Here is a 19,098-nt window from a genome sequence, read left to right on the forward strand (position 1 = left end):
ACTGGATGAACACCTAAAGAGAAAGATGATCAAGGGATTTAGCAAAATTAGTGGATCCCTTTGATTTACACGAGAGTTGGGTATCAATGTACAGAGATCTTGGGTAGTGGGGAAGTTTTGATGTTTGAGGTAGCCATGGATGGTATGCGGAAGGAACGAGCTTGATGGGCTGAAAGGCCTTTTCTCATTCCAAGTTTCTTATGTTCTTACATGTGTCGATTTGAGTTCTATGTATAAATAGATTCTACCAACCTCCGCAGTCCCGCTAACGCAGTGTCCCATGTGTTTTTTTTCCAGGAGAACATTTGGAGAAGATTATTCCACTGGTTGTAAAATACTGCAATGTGGATGATGACGAGCTGCGAGAGTACTGCTTCCAGGCGTTCGAGTCCTTCGTGAGAAGGTGTGTTAATGTGTGACTGTTACTAGGCTTGCATTCCATTCCCTTTCCTTTCCCCACTTCACCTTGATCGATGCACCTGGCTCAGCCAGCTGACCTGTTTCTGGACCAATATTCTGTAATCAAGCACCTGGAAGCAGCCCCATATTTTGTCCTCCAACTTTTTCTCACTTTCCTTGTTTGGAACTCTCTTCCGCAAACAGCAATTGATGCTAGATCAATTGTTCATTTTAAATTGGAGTATATGGAGTTGGGTCAAAGATTAGCCATGACCTCATTGAATGGCGGAACAGGCTCGAGGGGCTAAATGGCCTACTCCTGTTCCTATGTTCTGTCCCTTCCCTCATGTTGTGCTATCAGACTGATTAATAGATTTAGGTAGGGCTTGCACTGCCACAGTATCTCAAAACCTCCTGTTATTGCCACAGATCAATGTAACGGATGCGGTGGGGGGGGGGGGGGGTGGGGTGGTGATTAGCCAGTGGGACTTGAACAATTTAAAAATGACATTTTCTATCGACTTAATACTCAATGCTTCATGAGTCTTGCGAGTCAGTGCCGTAACTGTTCTATGACACTTCTGTGCGTTTCACCATTGCTATTTACTCACTTTCCTTTCTGATCTTCTCTATCTTTCCCCCTGAGATGCCCCTGACTGGCAAAATGCTGCATTATCGGGGGCTGTTGTGCCATTCTATCTCTCTAGTTCTCTCCCTGACACTCGTAGGAGCAGGAGGAGGCCATTCAGCCCCTCGAGCCTGTTCCGCCATTCAATTAGATCATGGCTGATCTGTATTTTACCTCCATTTACCCACCTTGGTTCTACTCCACACTCCTCCGTTTTGCCAGAAAGGGTTGTAGTTGCAGGGCAAACTCCCGATGTCATGACATCGCACATCATAGTACAGGAAGCTCTCGTTTAAACGGCACCTAAATATCCGGAATTCTCTATTAACCGGCAAAATTCTCACTCCGAAAACAACTGGCAATGTTGCCAAGTTTGAGTCAGAGTCTCCCGCGGTGGCCGAGTTAGTCAGTGGGGGTAGTTCTCCAAACTGCCACTACTCGGCTTCTTGGCGCTGTCGGAAGTCTGAACACCTCAATACCCCTGTAACAGGAGTCTTGACTCCCCCGCGTTGCTGGTAGTCTCTTCTGATCCACCATTTTACAGGTGTACTGTGTGTCTCCCACGTTGCTGGTAGTCATTGCATTGCATTACCCTCAACTGGCAGTACTGTACTTAATCAAGCATCTTCCACCATCCATTTAACACAACATTCTTTAGGTGAGTACCCAATTACTGTATACTGCACATTTCTTGATTTTTTAATTTTTCTTTGTTTAAAAATAACCTCGGTAGATAACCCTCTCCGTCATCCGGAATTTTTGATCAACCGGCAACACACCGGCCCCATCGGTGCCAGATACCAAAGAGTTTCCTGTATAATTTTGTCAACTGCATGATCCCCATACAACACAGTACATCCCAAGAAAATCTAAAAACACAGCCAGCAGAGACGGTCGCAGTTTCAGAGCATCGATAGAAGATAGGAGCAGGAGTAGGCCATTCGACCCTTCGAGCCTGCTCCGCCATTCAATGAGATCATGGCTGATCATTCAAATTCAGTACCCTGTCCCTGCCTTCTCCCCATATCCCTTGATCCCTTTAGCCTTAAGAAATATATCCAACTCTTTCTTGAATATATTTAATGAACTGGCCTCCACCGCCCTCTGTGGCAGAGAATTCCACAGGTTCACCACTCTTTGGGTGAAGAAATTCCTCCTCATTTCAGTCCTAAATGTCCTACCCCTTATCCTTAGACTATGACCCCTGGTTCTGGACTCCCCGACCATCGGGAACATCCTTCCAGCATCTAGTCTGTCCAGGCCTGACAGAATTTTATAGGTTTCGATGAGATCCCCTCTCAATCTTCTAAACTCCTGTGAGTATAAGCCCAATTGACGCAATCTCTCCTCATACGTCATTTCTGCCATCCCAGGTATCAGCCTGGTGAATCTTCGCTGCACTCCTTCCATGGCAAGAATGTCCTTCCTCAGATAAGGCGACCAAAACTGCACACAATACTCAAGGTGCGGTCTCACCAAGGCCCTGTATAACTGTAGCAAGACATCCTTGTTCCTGTACTCGAACCCTCTTGCTACGAAGGCCAACATACCATTTGCCTTCTTAACCGCCTGCTGTACCTGCATGCTTACCTTCAGCAACTGGTGCACAAGAACACCCAGGTCTCTTTGCACTTCCCCTTCTCCCAATCTATTGCCATTCAAATAATAATCTGCCTTCCTGTTTTTGCCACCAAAGTGGATAACCTTACATTTATCCACATTATAGTGCATTTGCCATGTTTCTGCCCAATCACCTAACCTGTCCAAATCGTACTGGAGTTTCATGACATCCTCCTCACAGCATACCCTCCCACCCAGCTTTGTGTCATCTGCAAATTTGGAGATATTACATCCAATTCCCTCATCCAGATCATTAATATATATTGTGAACAGCTGGGGTCCTAGGACCGATCCTTGCGGTACCCCACTAGTCACTGCCTGCCACTCGGAAAACGACCCGTTTATTCCAACTCTTTGCTTTCTGTCCGCCAACCAGTTCTCTATCCAAGTCAATACCTTGCCCCCAATCCCATGTGCCTTAATTTTGCACGCTAATCTCTTATGCGGGACCTTATCGAAAGCCTTCTGAAAGTCCAAATGCACCACATCCACTGGTTCTCCCTCATCTATTTTACCAGTTACATCCTCAAAAAATTCCAGTAGATTAGTCAAGCATGATTTACCTTTTGTAAATCCATGTTGACTTTGTTCGATCCTGTCACTGCTTTCCAAGTGCTCTGCTATTACATCTTTTATAATAGACTCTAGCATTTTCCCCACTACCGATAGTGGGGAAATTGAAGAGAAAATCTATTTTATATGAAAGATACACTGTTTAAAGCTTGAGGACATCCAGTATACATGAACCCATTCCCATGGAATCCTGTGTTTTCTCTGTATATTGTTCCTAGGAATCAGTTTTACTGTTTGTAACTCTGCCACGTAGCTGCTATGTTCCATGTAACTCAACCTCGTCCATTCAACCTCCACGTACAGATCGGAATTGCCGTCTCTGTGACTGTGTACATCTATGAAAAAGGGACTGGTTTGTTGGGCATAATGGAATCTTGTTTCAAAGATATTGCAGCTTTAGAGAGGGTACAACGCCAATTCACTAGGATGCTGCCTGGTATGAGAAAAGATAAATATGAAGACAGACTTGAAAATTGAGTCTTTTTGTATTAGAGTAACTCAGATTATGGGCAACATAATTGAAGTGTTTAAAATTATGGAAGGATGGGACAGGGTAGATAGAAGCACACGGCTTCCAGTAATTTGAGGGGCTAAAAACGAGTGGCCATGGATACAACATTAAATGCAAGAGATCTAGAACAGAGGGCAGGAGAAACATCTTCACACAGAAGGGTAGTTTTGACTTCGGGCGATAGTCTAAAACGGATTCAGCCACCCATTTTACACGTTCTCGATTTTCATTTCCGTTGAAGTCAAAATCACCCCCAGAGAGTTGTGAGGCTGTGGAAGGGTTAGTGAATGAGGCAGAAACTATGTCAGAATTGAAGATTAGATTGGATAGGTGGCTGAAGGAAAAAGGGTTACGGGAACAAGATGTGTAAATGTGATTAGATCTATTTGCTCGTGCTTGCGTAGAGGGTTGAGCGCCGACACAGATTGGTTGGGCCGACTGGCCCCTTGCCATGTTGTAACTTCTGTGTATTTTGATGTAATTGGTGATATATTCAGGCCAATTCTAGTAGCCAACCTCAACTGAGATGAGTTAGAGACCAGAGATAAAATCTGGAGCCTTCAGGATCTGTATAAATCACGCAGGGAGGTGTGTTTACTTCCTGGGGCGTTAGGCGTAGTTCTTATGAAGCTTGTGATCTTCTATTTTTGGCTTGGCCATTTTGTGCCATTTACCTTGTCTCACTATTGGCCTATCGAAGCCTACCATGGTCAGTTCTGAAGTCCTGACTGATGACCTTTCAACTCTGATGGTGGATTCTGATTTGGGATGTACTGGGCTTTGACAGACAACAAACCATCCTGATGTGGACAAAAAGCACTTGACACCAGGGAGCATGGTGAAACAGTTAAATCCAAAACCAGCAGCTGCTACACAAGACTTTTGTACAGGGAGAAACAACATAATGTTTTGTTTTTGTGCTTACTCTTAAGATGTCCAAAGGAAATGTCCCTTCACATCCCTGCTATGATTGGACTGTGCCTAAAATACATCACGTATGATCCGAATTACAACTACGACCAAGATGAGGATGATGAGGACGCCATGGAAACGGACAAGGGCGATGAAGAGGAGGATCAAGGTCCGTGCTTCAGATTGTTGGGCGTGAGGCTTTTGTATTTTTATGACGCGCAGAGGGAAATGCAATAATGCAGATGATGGCTGGACCTGTGTCACAAATGAGAGGGAAGGGGGGGTGGTGGTAGGAAGAGGTGGTAAAGCCACGTTGAATGTCCTGCACTAGTCGCAGATCATAGCGATGTCAGCTCCTCCAGTGGCTGAGCAGGTTTATACAATGAATAGGTAACCAGGAAGGCCCTACATTTGATTACTGGTCTAAGCTGAGTTGGCTGATCTAACTGGGGGTTGACTTCAGTGTTCCCAGCTGGGGAGAGAAAAATCAGCCAGGGTTAATGATCCTGATGGCTAACCAGCTGGAAGTACGTACGTGTGGATGCCATGTGAGGACAGGATTGGGATCAGCCGTGATGTGCCCCCGTTCCCCCGGGCTCTCACATGAATAAATGGCACTTTGAGTTCTCAGAAAGCAATAGTGCCCATGGAACTATATGCCAGGAAAGAGTCAACACCTTTGGGGAACATGGGAAGAGGAGTAGGCCATTCATGTTTTGGCTGATCTGTACCTGAACTCCATTTACCTGCCTTTGATCCATAGCCCTTGATACCCTTACCGAACACAAATCTATTGATCTCAGTTTTGAAAAGTTCAGTTAACACAGCATCCATAGCCTTTCGGGGGAGTGAATTCCAAATTTATCTGGAAAAAGTGCTTCCTGATTTTCTCACCTAAAGTAGCCCAGCTCTAATTTTATGATTGTTCCCCCTTGTTCTGGATTCCCCCACCAAAGGAAACGGGGAGAACAAATGATGTCTTTAGGGTGGAACTGAGTTTTGCGGTTTGTTAAAACCAGTGCTGTTGTAATTGAGGAAAAGAGTAATTGACTAAAGTTATTGTATTTTCATCACTAAATTAAAATTAGAATTACATTTCATGTGGAGACAAAAACTAAACTTAAGATCAAAATTTGAGACCAGTGTAAATTAAACTTATTTGTCGGATTTAACCAAATCTACTTAGTAACACACGACTTTTGGAAATGAAAACAGGCAAATAAAGTGTGCTGCTAGACAGTACAGCCCCAGTTTATTATTTCCCAATAATTGTGTGCTGTGTGAGAAGCAAAAGAATTAGTATTTTATTTTTAAATTATAAATGTTGATAAAAGTTCCTGAAACAACTAGAATGAACATGTGGAAAGAAAAGCAAAATAGGGATTCAATTTTTTTCTCCCAAGACAAACTAAAATATGGTCAAAAATTTGAGAGCAAACTAAATTTAGGATCCTATTTTTTCCTGAAAAACAAACAAAATAAGACAAAGACTCGTGGCTTAGTGGTGGAAATAAAATTGAAGTAATCACTGGGTAGAATATAACCCTTTCAACTCTGGGACCAGGGTTCAAATGTAGCTCAAACTGTCTGGGTTCAAAAGTCATCCAGACTAATGTGGACAAAAGTCTCTCTTCTCTGCAGGCTGTACAGATGCTAGATGATACAATTTTTGGAAATCTCAACTTAGTTCTGAGCAAGATTAGGCCTACAAAACTGACAACCATTTGGGTTTAAATGGTAATTTCCATCAAAGAAGCCATAAGGATGTTTGGTGGTTTTGGGAAACGGCTGTAGTAGGGAACGATTTTCCAACGTTGAGGTTAAAGTACATTTTGGGGCATGGTAGAACTTTTCTCTGTATTTCACCCATATAATACCTGACCTGGGATTGCTTGATAGAGTAACGTAGAGTGTACTCACTCTGTATCTATCCTCTGCTGTGCCTGGTCTGGGAATGCTTGATGATGCTGCGTAGGGGAAGCTTTACTTTGCCTCTTACTGTGTTGTACTTAACCTGGGAGTTCTTGATGCTTACAATGTGGGGAAAATGCTCCATTTCCTTTGTACCGACATCCTGCACCTTGATCACAACAAAAATTAAACAGAAGTGGGGAACAGAGGGAAGCAAACCACAGGTCTGTACTGGCGGGCTGTGCTTCTTTAGCTGGTTAAACACCAAGCAGTACCCCGTGCACACTTGAGAGGTCCCTAAGCTGTGCTTCCTGCCAACCTGCACCTCGGCTCTCTGGACTTGGGTAAGTGGGGTGGGTCCACCCGTGTGGATTCTCACTGGCCCAGAACTTCGGGTCTCCACGGGTGAGTAAGCACAGGGTACTCACCCGTAGGCCCAATGGAAGTGCCGGTTTCCTGCATGCACTGTGCATGCGCGGGAAACCGGCACTTCCGTTCCCCTGAACAAAGGGGTTCAGAGTTCGAACGCGTGCGCGGGAGAGGCTGCACGTGCGCATCGAACTTAGGTTTTTTTTATAGGTTTTCCCGGGAGGGTAAGTCTCCAGAAGTTACACATTTTAAAAAGCAGGCATAAGGCCTGCTTTTTACAAGGTGAATGGCGAATTAATTAAAATTAAAACATTTTTTCCACAGGTTTATTATTTTTAAATACTTTAAAGAAAGGTAAGTTTATTTTTTAGCCCCGTTAGAAAATAAAATTATTTTTTTCAAAAACTTAAATTGTTTAAAATAGTTATTTCATGTAATTTATAGTTTATTTAAAAAATGTGATGGTTTTTTAAAAAATTATTTGAAAATTTAGTGATGTTTTGGGGCCCGTAGTATTTCTAAGTTTTGACAGCTCTTCCTGTCAAACTTATGAATGGGCATTTCCCTGCTCTGATTGGCTCCCCATGGCCCACGTGATCCCAGGGGACGCATCGAACTAACTGCGCCCCTGGGATACGTAAGCACTGCGCGCCGGCAGTTGGAGCAGGGCCAGGATCGGAATTCCACGGGGGCTCACAGCTCAACGGCCGGCACACTAGGTAAGTGCAGGTCGGGGGCTTACACCCGCGGGAAGCCCCCGACCCAAATTTCTGGGCCACTGACTTGGCTTGGCGCTCTTTAGCAAATTGATGCACTTCACAAACCCAGCTGACAAAGAAAAAATGCAAAGGCCAAGCTCATTATGGATTGCTAGATTTTCCGTGTGATGGGGACCATGACCTTTAGCACCCCTCCCCCCCCCAACAACACGGCAGCCAATTTACACACAGCAAGCTGCAGAAACAGCAATGAGATAATGACCAGACCATCTATTTTAATGATGTTGATTGAGGGATTAATATTGGCCAGGACATTGGGAAGAACTCGCAAGCTTCCTTTCCCCTAAAAGGAAAAACAAACATCTTGCCTATTTCACTGCAGGGCTGCTCTTCAGATCATTTGCTTTCAAACTCCCCAGAAATGTTTTGAGGAAGTCAGGCTTGGCCAGGCACCGTAGAAAGGGGTTTGATGCCTTCATGGGCCATGGGCTGTGGTCCTCATTGTGTTTCTTGTGCTCGCCCCACTCAGACAGTGAAGAGGAGTATACGGACGATGACGACATGAGCTGGAAAGTGCGCCGAGCCTCCACCAAGTGCTTGGATGCCATCGTGAGCACCAGGCATGAAATGCTGCAGGAGTTTTACAAGACAGTCTCGCCAGCCCTGATTGGTCGATTCAAGGAGCGGGAGGAGAACGTGAAGGCCGACATATTTCATGCTTACGTGTCCCTCCTGAAGCAGACCAAACCAGTCCAGAGCTGGTTGCAGACTTCAGATGCCCTAGAACAGGGAGACATGCCCCTTATGATGCTTCAAAACCAAGTGAGTATTTTCTGCAGGTTGGTATTCTCCAGTTTTCCCTCCTTCCCTTAGCCTTAGCCTGCCTTCAAAAATACTTTCACATCGGGGCTGCTTGAGAGTGGCGAGAACCTTATCTCATTCTTTCCTTCCCAATCCCAGGGAGACTGAGACCAATCGTAGTGGTCTGTCCCTTACTGAGATCAACTAACTCAACTCAAACTGTGGATCATCCTGGTTAGTCACACAAAGGGCAATAGCAGGCTGGCAGTGAGTGGCATACATGGTAATAGCAGCCTGTCAGTATGTTATAGACATGGTAATAGGGTGAGTTATGCACAGGGCAGTAGTGGGTGGCACAAATGGTACATAGGGTAGTAACAAGATAGCAGGGGTCATACATAGTACAATAGTGGCTGAGCAGCAGATTAGCATCCAGGTAATAATGAGCTAATACCTGCAGTGTAATAGCAGGCTAGCAATGATGGGTAATAATGGATTGGCATTGAGTTACACACACGGCAATGGCAGTTTGGGAATCCTTTGCACACACAGGGTAATAGCAGGTTGGGTATCAGTTACACACACAGGGTAATAGCAGGTTGGGAATCAGTTACACACACAGGGTAATAGCAGGTTGGGAATCAGTTACACACACAGGGTAATAGCAGGTTGGGAATCAGTTACACACACAGGGTAATAGCAGGTTGGGAATCAGTTACACACACAGGGTAATAGCAGGTTGGGAATCAGTTACACACACACGGTAATAGCAGGTTGGGAATCAGTTACACACACAGGGTAATAGCAGGTTGGGAATCAGTTACACACACAGGGTAATAGCAGGTTGGGAATCAGTTACACACACACAGGGTAATAGCAGGTTGGGAATCAGTTACACACAGGGTAATAGCAGGTTGGGTATCAGTTACACACACAGGGTAATAGCAGGTTGGGAATCAGTTACACACACACGGTAATAGCAGGTTGGGAATCAGTTACACACACACGGTAATAGCAGGTTGGGAATCAGTTACACACAGGGTAATAGCAGGTTGGGAATCAGTTACACACACAGGGTAATAGCAGGTTGGGAATCAGTTACACACACAGGGTAATAGCAGGTTGGGAATCAGTTACACACACACAGGGTAATAGCAGGTTGGGAATCAGTTACACACACAGGGTAATAGCAGGTTGGGTATCAGTTACACACACACAGGGTAATAGCAGGTTGGGAATCAGTTACACACACAGGGTAATAGCAGGTTGGGAATCAGTTACACACACACGGTAATAGCAGGTTGGGAATCAGTTACACACACAGGGTAATAGCAGGTTGGGAATCAGTTACACACACAGGGTAATAGCAGGTTGGGAATCAGTTACACACACAGGGTAATAGCAGGTTGGGAATCAGTTACACACACAGGGTAATAGCAGGTTGGGTATCAGTTACACACACACGGGGTAATAGCAGGTTGGGAATCAGTTACACACACAGTAATAGCAGGTTGGGAATCAGTTACACACACAGTAATAGCAGGTTGGGAATCAGTTACACACACAGGGTAATAGCAGGTTGGGAATCAGTTACACACACAGGGTAATAGCAGGTTGGGAATCAGTTACACACACGGTAATAGCAGGTTGGGAATCAGTTACACACACAGGGTAATAGCAGGTTGGGAATCAGTTACACACACGGTAATAGCAGGTTGGGAATCAGTTACACACACAGGGTAATAGCAGGTTGGGAATCAGTTACACACAGGGTAATAGCAGGTTGGGAATCAGTTACACACACAGGGTAATAGCAGGTTGGGAATCAGTTACACACACAGGGTAATAGCAGGTTGGGAATCAGTTACACACACAGGGTAATAGCAGGTTGGGAATCAGTTACACACACACGGTAATAGCAGGTTGGGAATCAGTTACACACACAGGGTAATAGCAGGTTGGGAATCAGTTACACACACAGGGTAATAGCAGGTTGGGAATCAGTTACACACACACAGGGTAATAGCAGGTTGGGAATCAGTTACACACAGGGTAATAGCAGGTTGGGTATCAGTTACACACACAGGGTAATAGCAGGTTGGGAATCAGTTACACACACACGGTAATAGCAGGTTGGGAATCAGTTACACACACACGGTAATAGCAGGTTGGGAATCAGTTACACACAGGGTAATAGCAGGTTGGGAATCAGTTACACACACAGGGTAATAGCAGGTTGGGAATCAGTTACACACACAGGGTAATAGCAGGTTGGGAATCAGTTACACACACACAGGGTAATAGCAGGTTGGGAATCAGTTACACACACAGGGTAATAGCAGGTTGGGTATCAGTTACACACACACAGGGTAATAGCAGGTTGGGAATCAGTTACACACACAGGGTAATAGCAGGTTGGGAATCAGTTACACACACACGGTAATAGCAGGTTGGGAATCAGTTACACACACAGGGTAATAGCAGGTTGGGAATCAGTTACACACACAGGGTAATAGCAGGTTGGGAATCAGTTACACACACAGGGTAATAGCAGGTTGGGAATCAGTTACACACACAGGGTAATAGCAGGTTGGGTATCAGTTACACACACACGGGGTAATAGCAGGTTGGGAATCAGTTACACACACAGTAATAGCAGGTTGGGAATCAGTTACACACACAGTAATAGCAGGTTGGGAATCAGTTACACACACAGGGTAATAGCAGGTTGGGAATCAGTTACACACACAGGGTAATAGCAGGTTGGGAATCAGTTACACACACGGTAATAGCAGGTTGGGAATCAGTTACACACACAGGGTAATAGCAGGTTGGGAATCAGTTACACACACGGTAATAGCAGGTTGGGAATCAGTTACACACACAGGGTAATAGCAGGTTGGGAATCAGTTACACACAGGGTAATAGCAGGTTGGGAATCAGTTACACACACAGGGTAATAGCAGGTTGGGAATCAGTTACACACACAGGGTAATAGCAGGTTGGGAATCAGTTACACACACGGTAATAGCAGGTTGGGAATCAGTTACACACACAGGGTAATAGCAGGTTGGGAATCAGTTACACACACGGGGTAATAGCAGGTTGGGAATCAGTTACACACACACGGTAATAGCAGGTTGGGAATCAGTTACACACAGGGTAATAGCAGGTTGGGAATCAGTTACACACACAGGGTAATAGCAGGTTGGGAATCAGTTACACACAGGGTAATAGCAGGTTGGGAATCAGTTACACACACAGGGTAATAGCAGGTTGGGAATCAGTTACACACAGGGTAATAGCAGGTTGGGAATCAGTTACACACACAGGGCAATGGCAGGTTGGGAATCAGTTACACACACGGGGTAATAGCAGGTTGGGAATCAGTTACACACACACGGTAATAGCAGGTTGGGAATCAGTTACACACACAGGGTAATAGCAGGTTGGGAATCAGTTACACACACACGGTAATAGCAGGTTGGGAATCAGTTACACACAGGGTAATAGCAGGTTGGGAATCAGTTACACACACGGCAATGGCAGGTTGGGAATCAGTTACACACACAGGGCAATGGCAGTTTGGGAATCCTTTGCACACACAGGGTAATAGCAGGTTGGGTATCAGTTACACACACAGGGTAATAGCAGGTTGGGAATCAGTTACACACAGGGTAATAGCAGGTTGGGAATCAGTTACACACACAGGGTAATAGCAGGTTGGGAATCAGTTACACACACAGGGTAATAGCAGGTTGGGAATCAGTTACACACACAGGGTAATAGCAGGTTGGGAATCAGTTACACACACAGGGTAATAACAGGTTGGGAATCAGTTACACACACAGGGTAATAGCAGGTTGGGAATCAGTTACACACACAGGGTAATAGCAGGTTGGGAATCAGTTACACACACAGGGTAATAGCAGGTTGGGAATCAGTTACACACACAGGGTAATAGCAGGTTGGGAATCAGTTACACACACAGGGTAATAGCAGGTTGGGAATCAGTTACACACACAGGGTAATAGCAGGTTGGGAATCAGTTACACACACAGGGTAATAGCAGGTTGGGAATCAGTTACACACACAGGGCAATGGCAGTTTGGGAATCCTTTGCACACACAGGGTAATAGCAGGTTGGGTATCAGTTACACACACAGGGTAATAGCAGGTTGGGAATCAGTTACACACACAGGGTAATAGCAGGTTGGGAATCAGTTACACACACAGGGTAATAGCAGGTTGGGTATCAGTTACACACACAGGGTAATAGCAGGTTGGGAATCAGTTACACACACAGGGTAATAGCAGGTTGGGAATCAGTTACACACACAGGGTAATAGCAGGTTGGGAATCAGTTACACACACAGGGTAATAGCAGGTTGGGAATCAGTTACACACACATGGTAATAGCAGGTTGGGAATCAGTTACACACACATGGTAATAGCAGGTTGGGAATCAGTTACACACACAGGGTAATAGCAGGTTGGGAATCAGTTACACACACTAGGTAATAGCAGGTTGGGAATCAGTTACACACACGGGGTAATAGCAGGTTGGGAATCTGTTACACACACAGGGTAATAGCAGGTTGGGAATCAGTTACACACACACGGTAATAGCAGGTTGGGAATCAGTTACACACACAGGGTAATAGCAGGTTGGGAATCAGTTACACACACAGGGTAATAGCAGGTTGGGAATCAGTTACACACACGGGGTAATAGCAGGTTGGGAATCTGTTACACACACAGGGTAATAGCAGGTTGGGAATCAGTTACACACACACGGTAATAGCAGGTTGGGAATCAGTTACACACACACGGTAATAGCAGGTTGGGAATCAGTTACACACACAGGGTAATAGCAGGTTGGGAATCAGTTACACACACAGGGTAATAGCAGGTTGGGAATCAGTTACACATGGTAATAGCAGGTTGGGAATCAGTTACACACACAGGGTAATAGCAGGTTGGGAATCAGTTACACACACGGGGTAATAGCAGGTTGGGTATCAGTTACACACACAGGGTAATAGCAGGTTGGGAATCAGTTACACACACAGGGTAATAGCAGGTTGGGAATCAGTTACACACTCACGGTAATAGCAGGTTGGGAATCAGTTACACACACACGGTAATAGCAGGTTGGGAATCAGTTACACACACGGGGTAATAGCAGGTTGGGAATCAGTTACACACACAGGGTAATAGCAGGTTGGGAATCAGTTACACACACAGGGTAATAGCAGGTTGGGAATCAGTTACACACACGGTAATAGCAGGTTGGGAATCAGTTACACACACAGGGTAATAGCAGGTTGGGAATCAGTTACACACACACGGTAATAGCAGGTTGGGAATCAGTTACACACACAGGGTAATAGCAGGTTGGGAATCAGTTACACACACGGGGTAATAGCAGGTTGGGAATCAGTTACACACACAGGGTAATAGCAGGTTGGGAATCAGTTACACACACAGGGTAATAGCAGGTTGGGAATCAGTTACACACACAGGGTAATGGCAGGTTGGGAATCAGTTACACACACAGGGTAATAGCAGGTTGGGAATCAGTTACACACACGGGGTAATAGCAGGTTGGGAATCAGTTACACACACACGGGGTAATAGCAGGTTGGGAATCAGTTACACACACAGGGTAATAGCAGGTTGGGAATCAGTTACACACACACGGTAATAGCAGGTTGGGAATCAGTTACACACAGGGTAATAGCAGGTTGGGAATCAGTTACACACACGGTAATAGCAGGTTGGGAATCAGTTACACACACAGGGTAATAGCAGGTTGGGAATCAGTTACACACACATGGTAATAGCAGGTTGGGAATCAGTTACACACACAGGGTAATAGCAGGTTGGGAATCAGTTACACACACGGTAATAGCAGGTTGGGAATCAGTTACACACACAGGGTAATAGCAGGTTGGGAATCAGTTACACACACGGTAATAGCAGGTTGGGAATCAGTTACACACACAGGGTAATAGCAGGTTGGGAATCAGTTACACACACAGGGTAATAGCAGGTTGGGAATCAGTTACACACACAGGGTAATAGCAGGTTGGGAATCAGTTACACACACAGGGTAATAGGTTGGGAATCAGTTACACACACAGGGTAATAGCAGGTTGGGAATCAGTTACACACACAGGGTAATAGCAGGTTGGGAATCAGTTACACACACAGGGTAATAGCAGGTTGGGAATCTGTTACACACACAGGGTAATAGCAGGTTGGGAATCAGTTACACACACAGGGTAATAGCAGGTTGGGAATCAGTTACACACGGGGTAATAGCAGGTTGGGAATCTGTTACACACACACGGTAATAGCAGGTTGGGAATCAGTTACACACACAGGGTAATAGCAGGTTGGGAATCAGTTACACACGGGGTAATAGCAGGTTGGGAATCAGTTACACACACAGGGTAATAGCAGGTTGGGAATCAGTTACACACGGGGTAATAGCAGGTTGGGAATCTGTTACACACACACGGTAATAGCAGGTTGGGAATCAGTTACACACACAGGGTAATAGCAGGTTGGGAATCTGTTACACACACAGGGTAATAGCAGGTTGGGAATCAGTTACACACACAGGGTAATAGCAGGTTGGGAATCAGTTACACACAGGGTAATAGCAGGTTGGGAATCTGTTACACACACAGGGTAATAGCAGGTTGGGAATCAGTTACACACACACGGTAATAGCAGGTTGGGAATCAGTTACACACGGTAATAGCAGGTTGGGAATCAGTTACACACACGGGGTAATAGCAGGTTGGGTATCAGTTACACACACAGGGTAATAGCAGGTTGGGAATCAGTTACACACACAGGGTAATAGCAGGTTGGGAATCAGTTACACACACAGGGTAATAGCAGGTTGGGAATCAGTTACACACACAGGGTAATAGCAGGTTGGGAATCAGTTACACACACAGGGTAATAGCAGGTTGGGAATCAGTTACACACACACGGTAATAGCAGGTTGGGAATCAGTTACACACACAGGGTAATAGCAGGTTGGGAATCAGTTACACACACGGGGTAATAGCAGGTTGGGAATCAGTTACACACAGGGTAATAGCAGGTTGGGAATCAGTTACACACACACGGTAATAGCAGGTTGGGAATCAGTTACACACACGGGGTAATAGCAGGTTGGGAATCAGTTACACACACAGGGTAATAGCAGGTTGGGAATCAGTTACACACACAGGGTAATAGCAGGTTGGGAATCAGTTACACACACTGGGTAATAGCAGGTTGGGAATCAGTTACACACAGGGTAATAGCAGGTTGGGAATCAGTTACACACACAGGGTAATAGCAGGTTGGGAATCAGTTACACACACAGGGTAATAGCAGGTTGGGAATCAGTTACACACAGGGTAATAGCAGGTTGGGAATCAGTTACACACACGGTAATAGCAGGTTGGGAATCAGTTACACACACGGGGTAATAGCAGGTTGGGAATCAGTTACACACACGGGGTAATAGCAGGTTGGGAATCAGTTACACACACGGGGTAATAGCAGGTTGGGAATCTGTTACACACACAGGGTAATAGCAGGTTGGGAATCAGTTACACACACAGGGTAATAGCAGGTTGGGAATCAGTTACACACACAGGGTAATAGCAGGTTGGGAATCAGTTACACACACAGGGTAATAGCAGGTTGGGAATCAGTTACACACACACGGTAATAGCAGGTTGGGAATCAGTTACACACACACGGTAATAGCAGGTTGGGAATCAGTTACACACACGGGGTAATAGCAGGTTGGGAATCAGTTACACACACAGGGTAATAGCAGGTTGGGAATCAGTTACACACACAGGGTAATAGCAGGTTGGGAATCAGTTACACACACAGGGTAATAGCAGGTTGGGAATCAGTTACACACACAGGGTAATAGCAGGTTGGGAATCAGTTACACACACACGGTAATAGCAGGTTGGGAATCAGTTACACACACGGGGTAATAGCAGGTTGGGTATCAGTTACACACACAGGGTAATAGCAGGTTGGGAATCAGTTACACACACACGGGGTAATAGCAGGTTGGGAATCAGTTACACACACAGGGTAATAGCAGGTTGGGAATCAGTTACACACACAGGGTAATAGCAGGTTGGGAATCAGTTACACACACAGGGTAATAGCAGGTTGGGAATCAGTTACACACAGGGTAATAGCAGGTTGGGAATCAGTTACACACACAGGGTAATAGCAGGTTGGGAATCAGTTACACACACAGGGTAATAGCAGGTTGGGAATCAGTTACACACACGGGGTAATAGCAGGTTGGGAATCAGTTACACATGGTAATAGCAGGTTGGGAATCTGTTACACACACAGGGTAATAGCAGGTTGGGAATCAGTTACACACACAGGGTAATAGCAGGTTGGGAATCAGTTACACACACAGGGTAATAGCAGGTTGGGAATCAGTTACACACACAGGGTAATAGCAGGTTGGGAATCAGTTACACACACACGGTAATAGCAGGTTGGGAATCAGTTACACACACAGGGTAATAGCAGGTTGGGAATCAGTTACACACACGGGGTAATAGCAGGTTGGGAATCAGTTACACACACAGGGTAATAGCAGGTTGGGAATCAGTTACACACACAGGGTAATAGCAGGTTGGGAATCAGTTACACACAGGGTAATAGCAGGTTGGGAATCAGTTACACACACAGGGTAATAGCAGGTTGGGAATCAGTTACACACACAGGGTAATAGCAGGTTGGGAATCAGTTACACACACAGGGTAATAGCAGGTTGGGAATCAGTTACACACAGGGTAATAGCAGGTTGGGAATCAGTTACACACACGGTAATAGCAGGTTGGGAATCAGTTACACACACGGGGTAATAGCAGGTTGGGAATCAGTTACACACACAGGGTAATAGCAGGTTGGGAATCAGTTACACACACAGGGTAATAGCAGGTTGGGAATCAGTTACACACACAGGGTAATAGCAGGTTGGGAATCAGTTACACACGGTAATAGCAGGTTGGGAATCAGTTACACACACAGGGTAATAGCAGGTTGGGAATCAGTTACACACACAGGGTAATAGCAGGTTGGGAATCAGTTACACACACAGGATAGTTACATAATGACAGTTGAGAAATAAACAGCAAAACTTGAACATTGACAGAACGGTGATAAATCTAACTTGCAGAACCCTTGCAGCAAAACTGCTTGATGAGGTTGCATATCAGTGTTGCTGTGGCCATGTGCCATCATTTCCTGGTTTACCTTGGACTGGTGTGTGATGACATAGTGTCTGCAGCCTATGCGCAGTGTTTGATAATAGACATTCTCACCACCGTTCATCAGAACACAGCTTTTCTCAAATATCGGTTATTTGCTTGCCGTGGCTTTGGACCCATATGGTGTCTTCTGAAATCAATTTTATCGGATAAGAGAGTAACTAATTCATGTGATTTCTAAATGTTTTCTCTCTCCCTCCTTCTTATTCCCACTCACACATGCGTGTATATGCCCTCTCTTCCCCCTTTTTCTCCCTCTCCCCCTTTTTTCCCCTCTTCCCCTCTCCCTCTTCCCCCTCCTGCAGGTACCTAGTATCGTGAAAGCTTTGCACAAGCAGCTTAAGGAGAAGAGTATGAAGACACGACAAGGCTGTTTCAACCTCCTCACAGAACTGGCTAGTGTCCTACCCGGAGGCTTGTCAGAACATATACCAGCCTTAGTACCAGGTATGAACAAGGAGTGCAGCTGGTAGTGGGGGTGGGATGTGGTTAACACCTTGGTTCTGAAATAGGTGGAGTGAAGAGAAACTCGATGTTTAAATTTCCTGGGGTCGGTGCAGGGGAGCACCAAACGGCCATATCTGCAGAACGGTGGGACACTGCTCCCTCCCCTTCATCGCATTCTGAATTCCTGATCTCATACATGTTGCTATCTGGGAGTCCCAAGCAGGGGCCAGGCACTTCTCACAGGCAGAGCAAGTCACCCAAGCCATCCTTGTGCAGTCGGCATCAGAGTGACCCTCTGGCCTACCCTTTTGGCCTTGGGTTGTGTTTGGTGCTGGGAGGCCTCCAAAAAAGAGGAAGGGGAAAAATACCTTTTTTAAAAGCAGGATTTGCAAACTACTGTAAATAAAAACCCTTCTCCAAACTAGCAATCCTATAGCTAACTGAGCAAAATAAGGATTAAAAAAGCAACAAAGCTTCGAATGAGAAAAGGCCATCCAGTCCACTCCTTCCACTGACATTGTCCAACTGGTACTGTCATGGACTCCAGCCAATCCATTTACTCTTGAGGGGAAGTTCTATATAAATGCTGCAAGATTCGCACAGATAATATTGGAAAAGTGCAGAATATTCATTCATCCTCGCATCTCTATCATTCAGCCATGACCTACGACCCTCCCCAGACAATGTCCACCCTGGCCCAGCAGCACAGGAGCCATTGTGTCTCTTGGAGTATTTAACCATTTTGGTCTGTACCTATATCCCTATAACCATTAATCCCATTCCCAACTGGATATTTATCCAGCTCCTTTTTGGAAATGGGTAATTGACAGCGTCAAAAGCTATCACTGAGTGTCTGTCGCAAAGAGTTGTGTGGTGTCACTC

At 45.3% G+C, this 19,098-nt stretch overlaps 1 protein-coding gene and 1 long non-coding RNA gene across 5 annotated transcripts in view; both read left to right on the forward strand.

Moving 5' to 3' along the window:
• Positions 1-19,098, forward strand: part of LOC147110922 (cullin-associated NEDD8-dissociated protein 1-like) — a 54,743-nt gene that overhangs the window by 18,597 nt on the left and 17,048 nt on the right. The window contains exons 6-9 of the mRNA XM_086001328.1: positions 298-403; positions 4,664-4,812; positions 8,172-8,464; positions 18,075-18,216. Coding sequence (XP_085857454.1) covers positions 298-403; positions 4,664-4,812; positions 8,172-8,464; positions 18,075-18,216 — 690 coding nt within the window. The remainder of the gene's footprint in view (positions 1-297; positions 404-4,663; positions 4,813-8,171; positions 8,465-18,074; positions 18,217-19,098) is intronic.
• Positions 12,384-18,068, forward strand: LOC147110923 (uncharacterized). Of its 4 annotated transcripts, none has more exons than XR_015080016.1 (3): positions 12,384-14,049; positions 14,087-16,785; positions 16,817-18,068. It is a non-coding gene; the product is annotated as an uncharacterized LOC147110923 (long non-coding RNA). The 4 variants fall into 4 exon arrangements; XR_015080015.1 differs by having other exon boundaries at positions 14,087-16,470; positions 16,543-18,068; XR_015080013.1 differs by having other exon boundaries at positions 14,087-15,498; positions 15,602-18,068.

The sequence above is a fragment of the Somniosus microcephalus genome, chromosome 11 (assembly GCF_052327205.1).
Source record: "Somniosus microcephalus isolate GS21.2 chromosome 11, FLI_Smic_1.0, whole genome shotgun sequence".
NCBI classification, from domain to species: domain Eukaryota; kingdom Metazoa; phylum Chordata; class Chondrichthyes; order Squaliformes; family Somniosidae; genus Somniosus; species Somniosus microcephalus.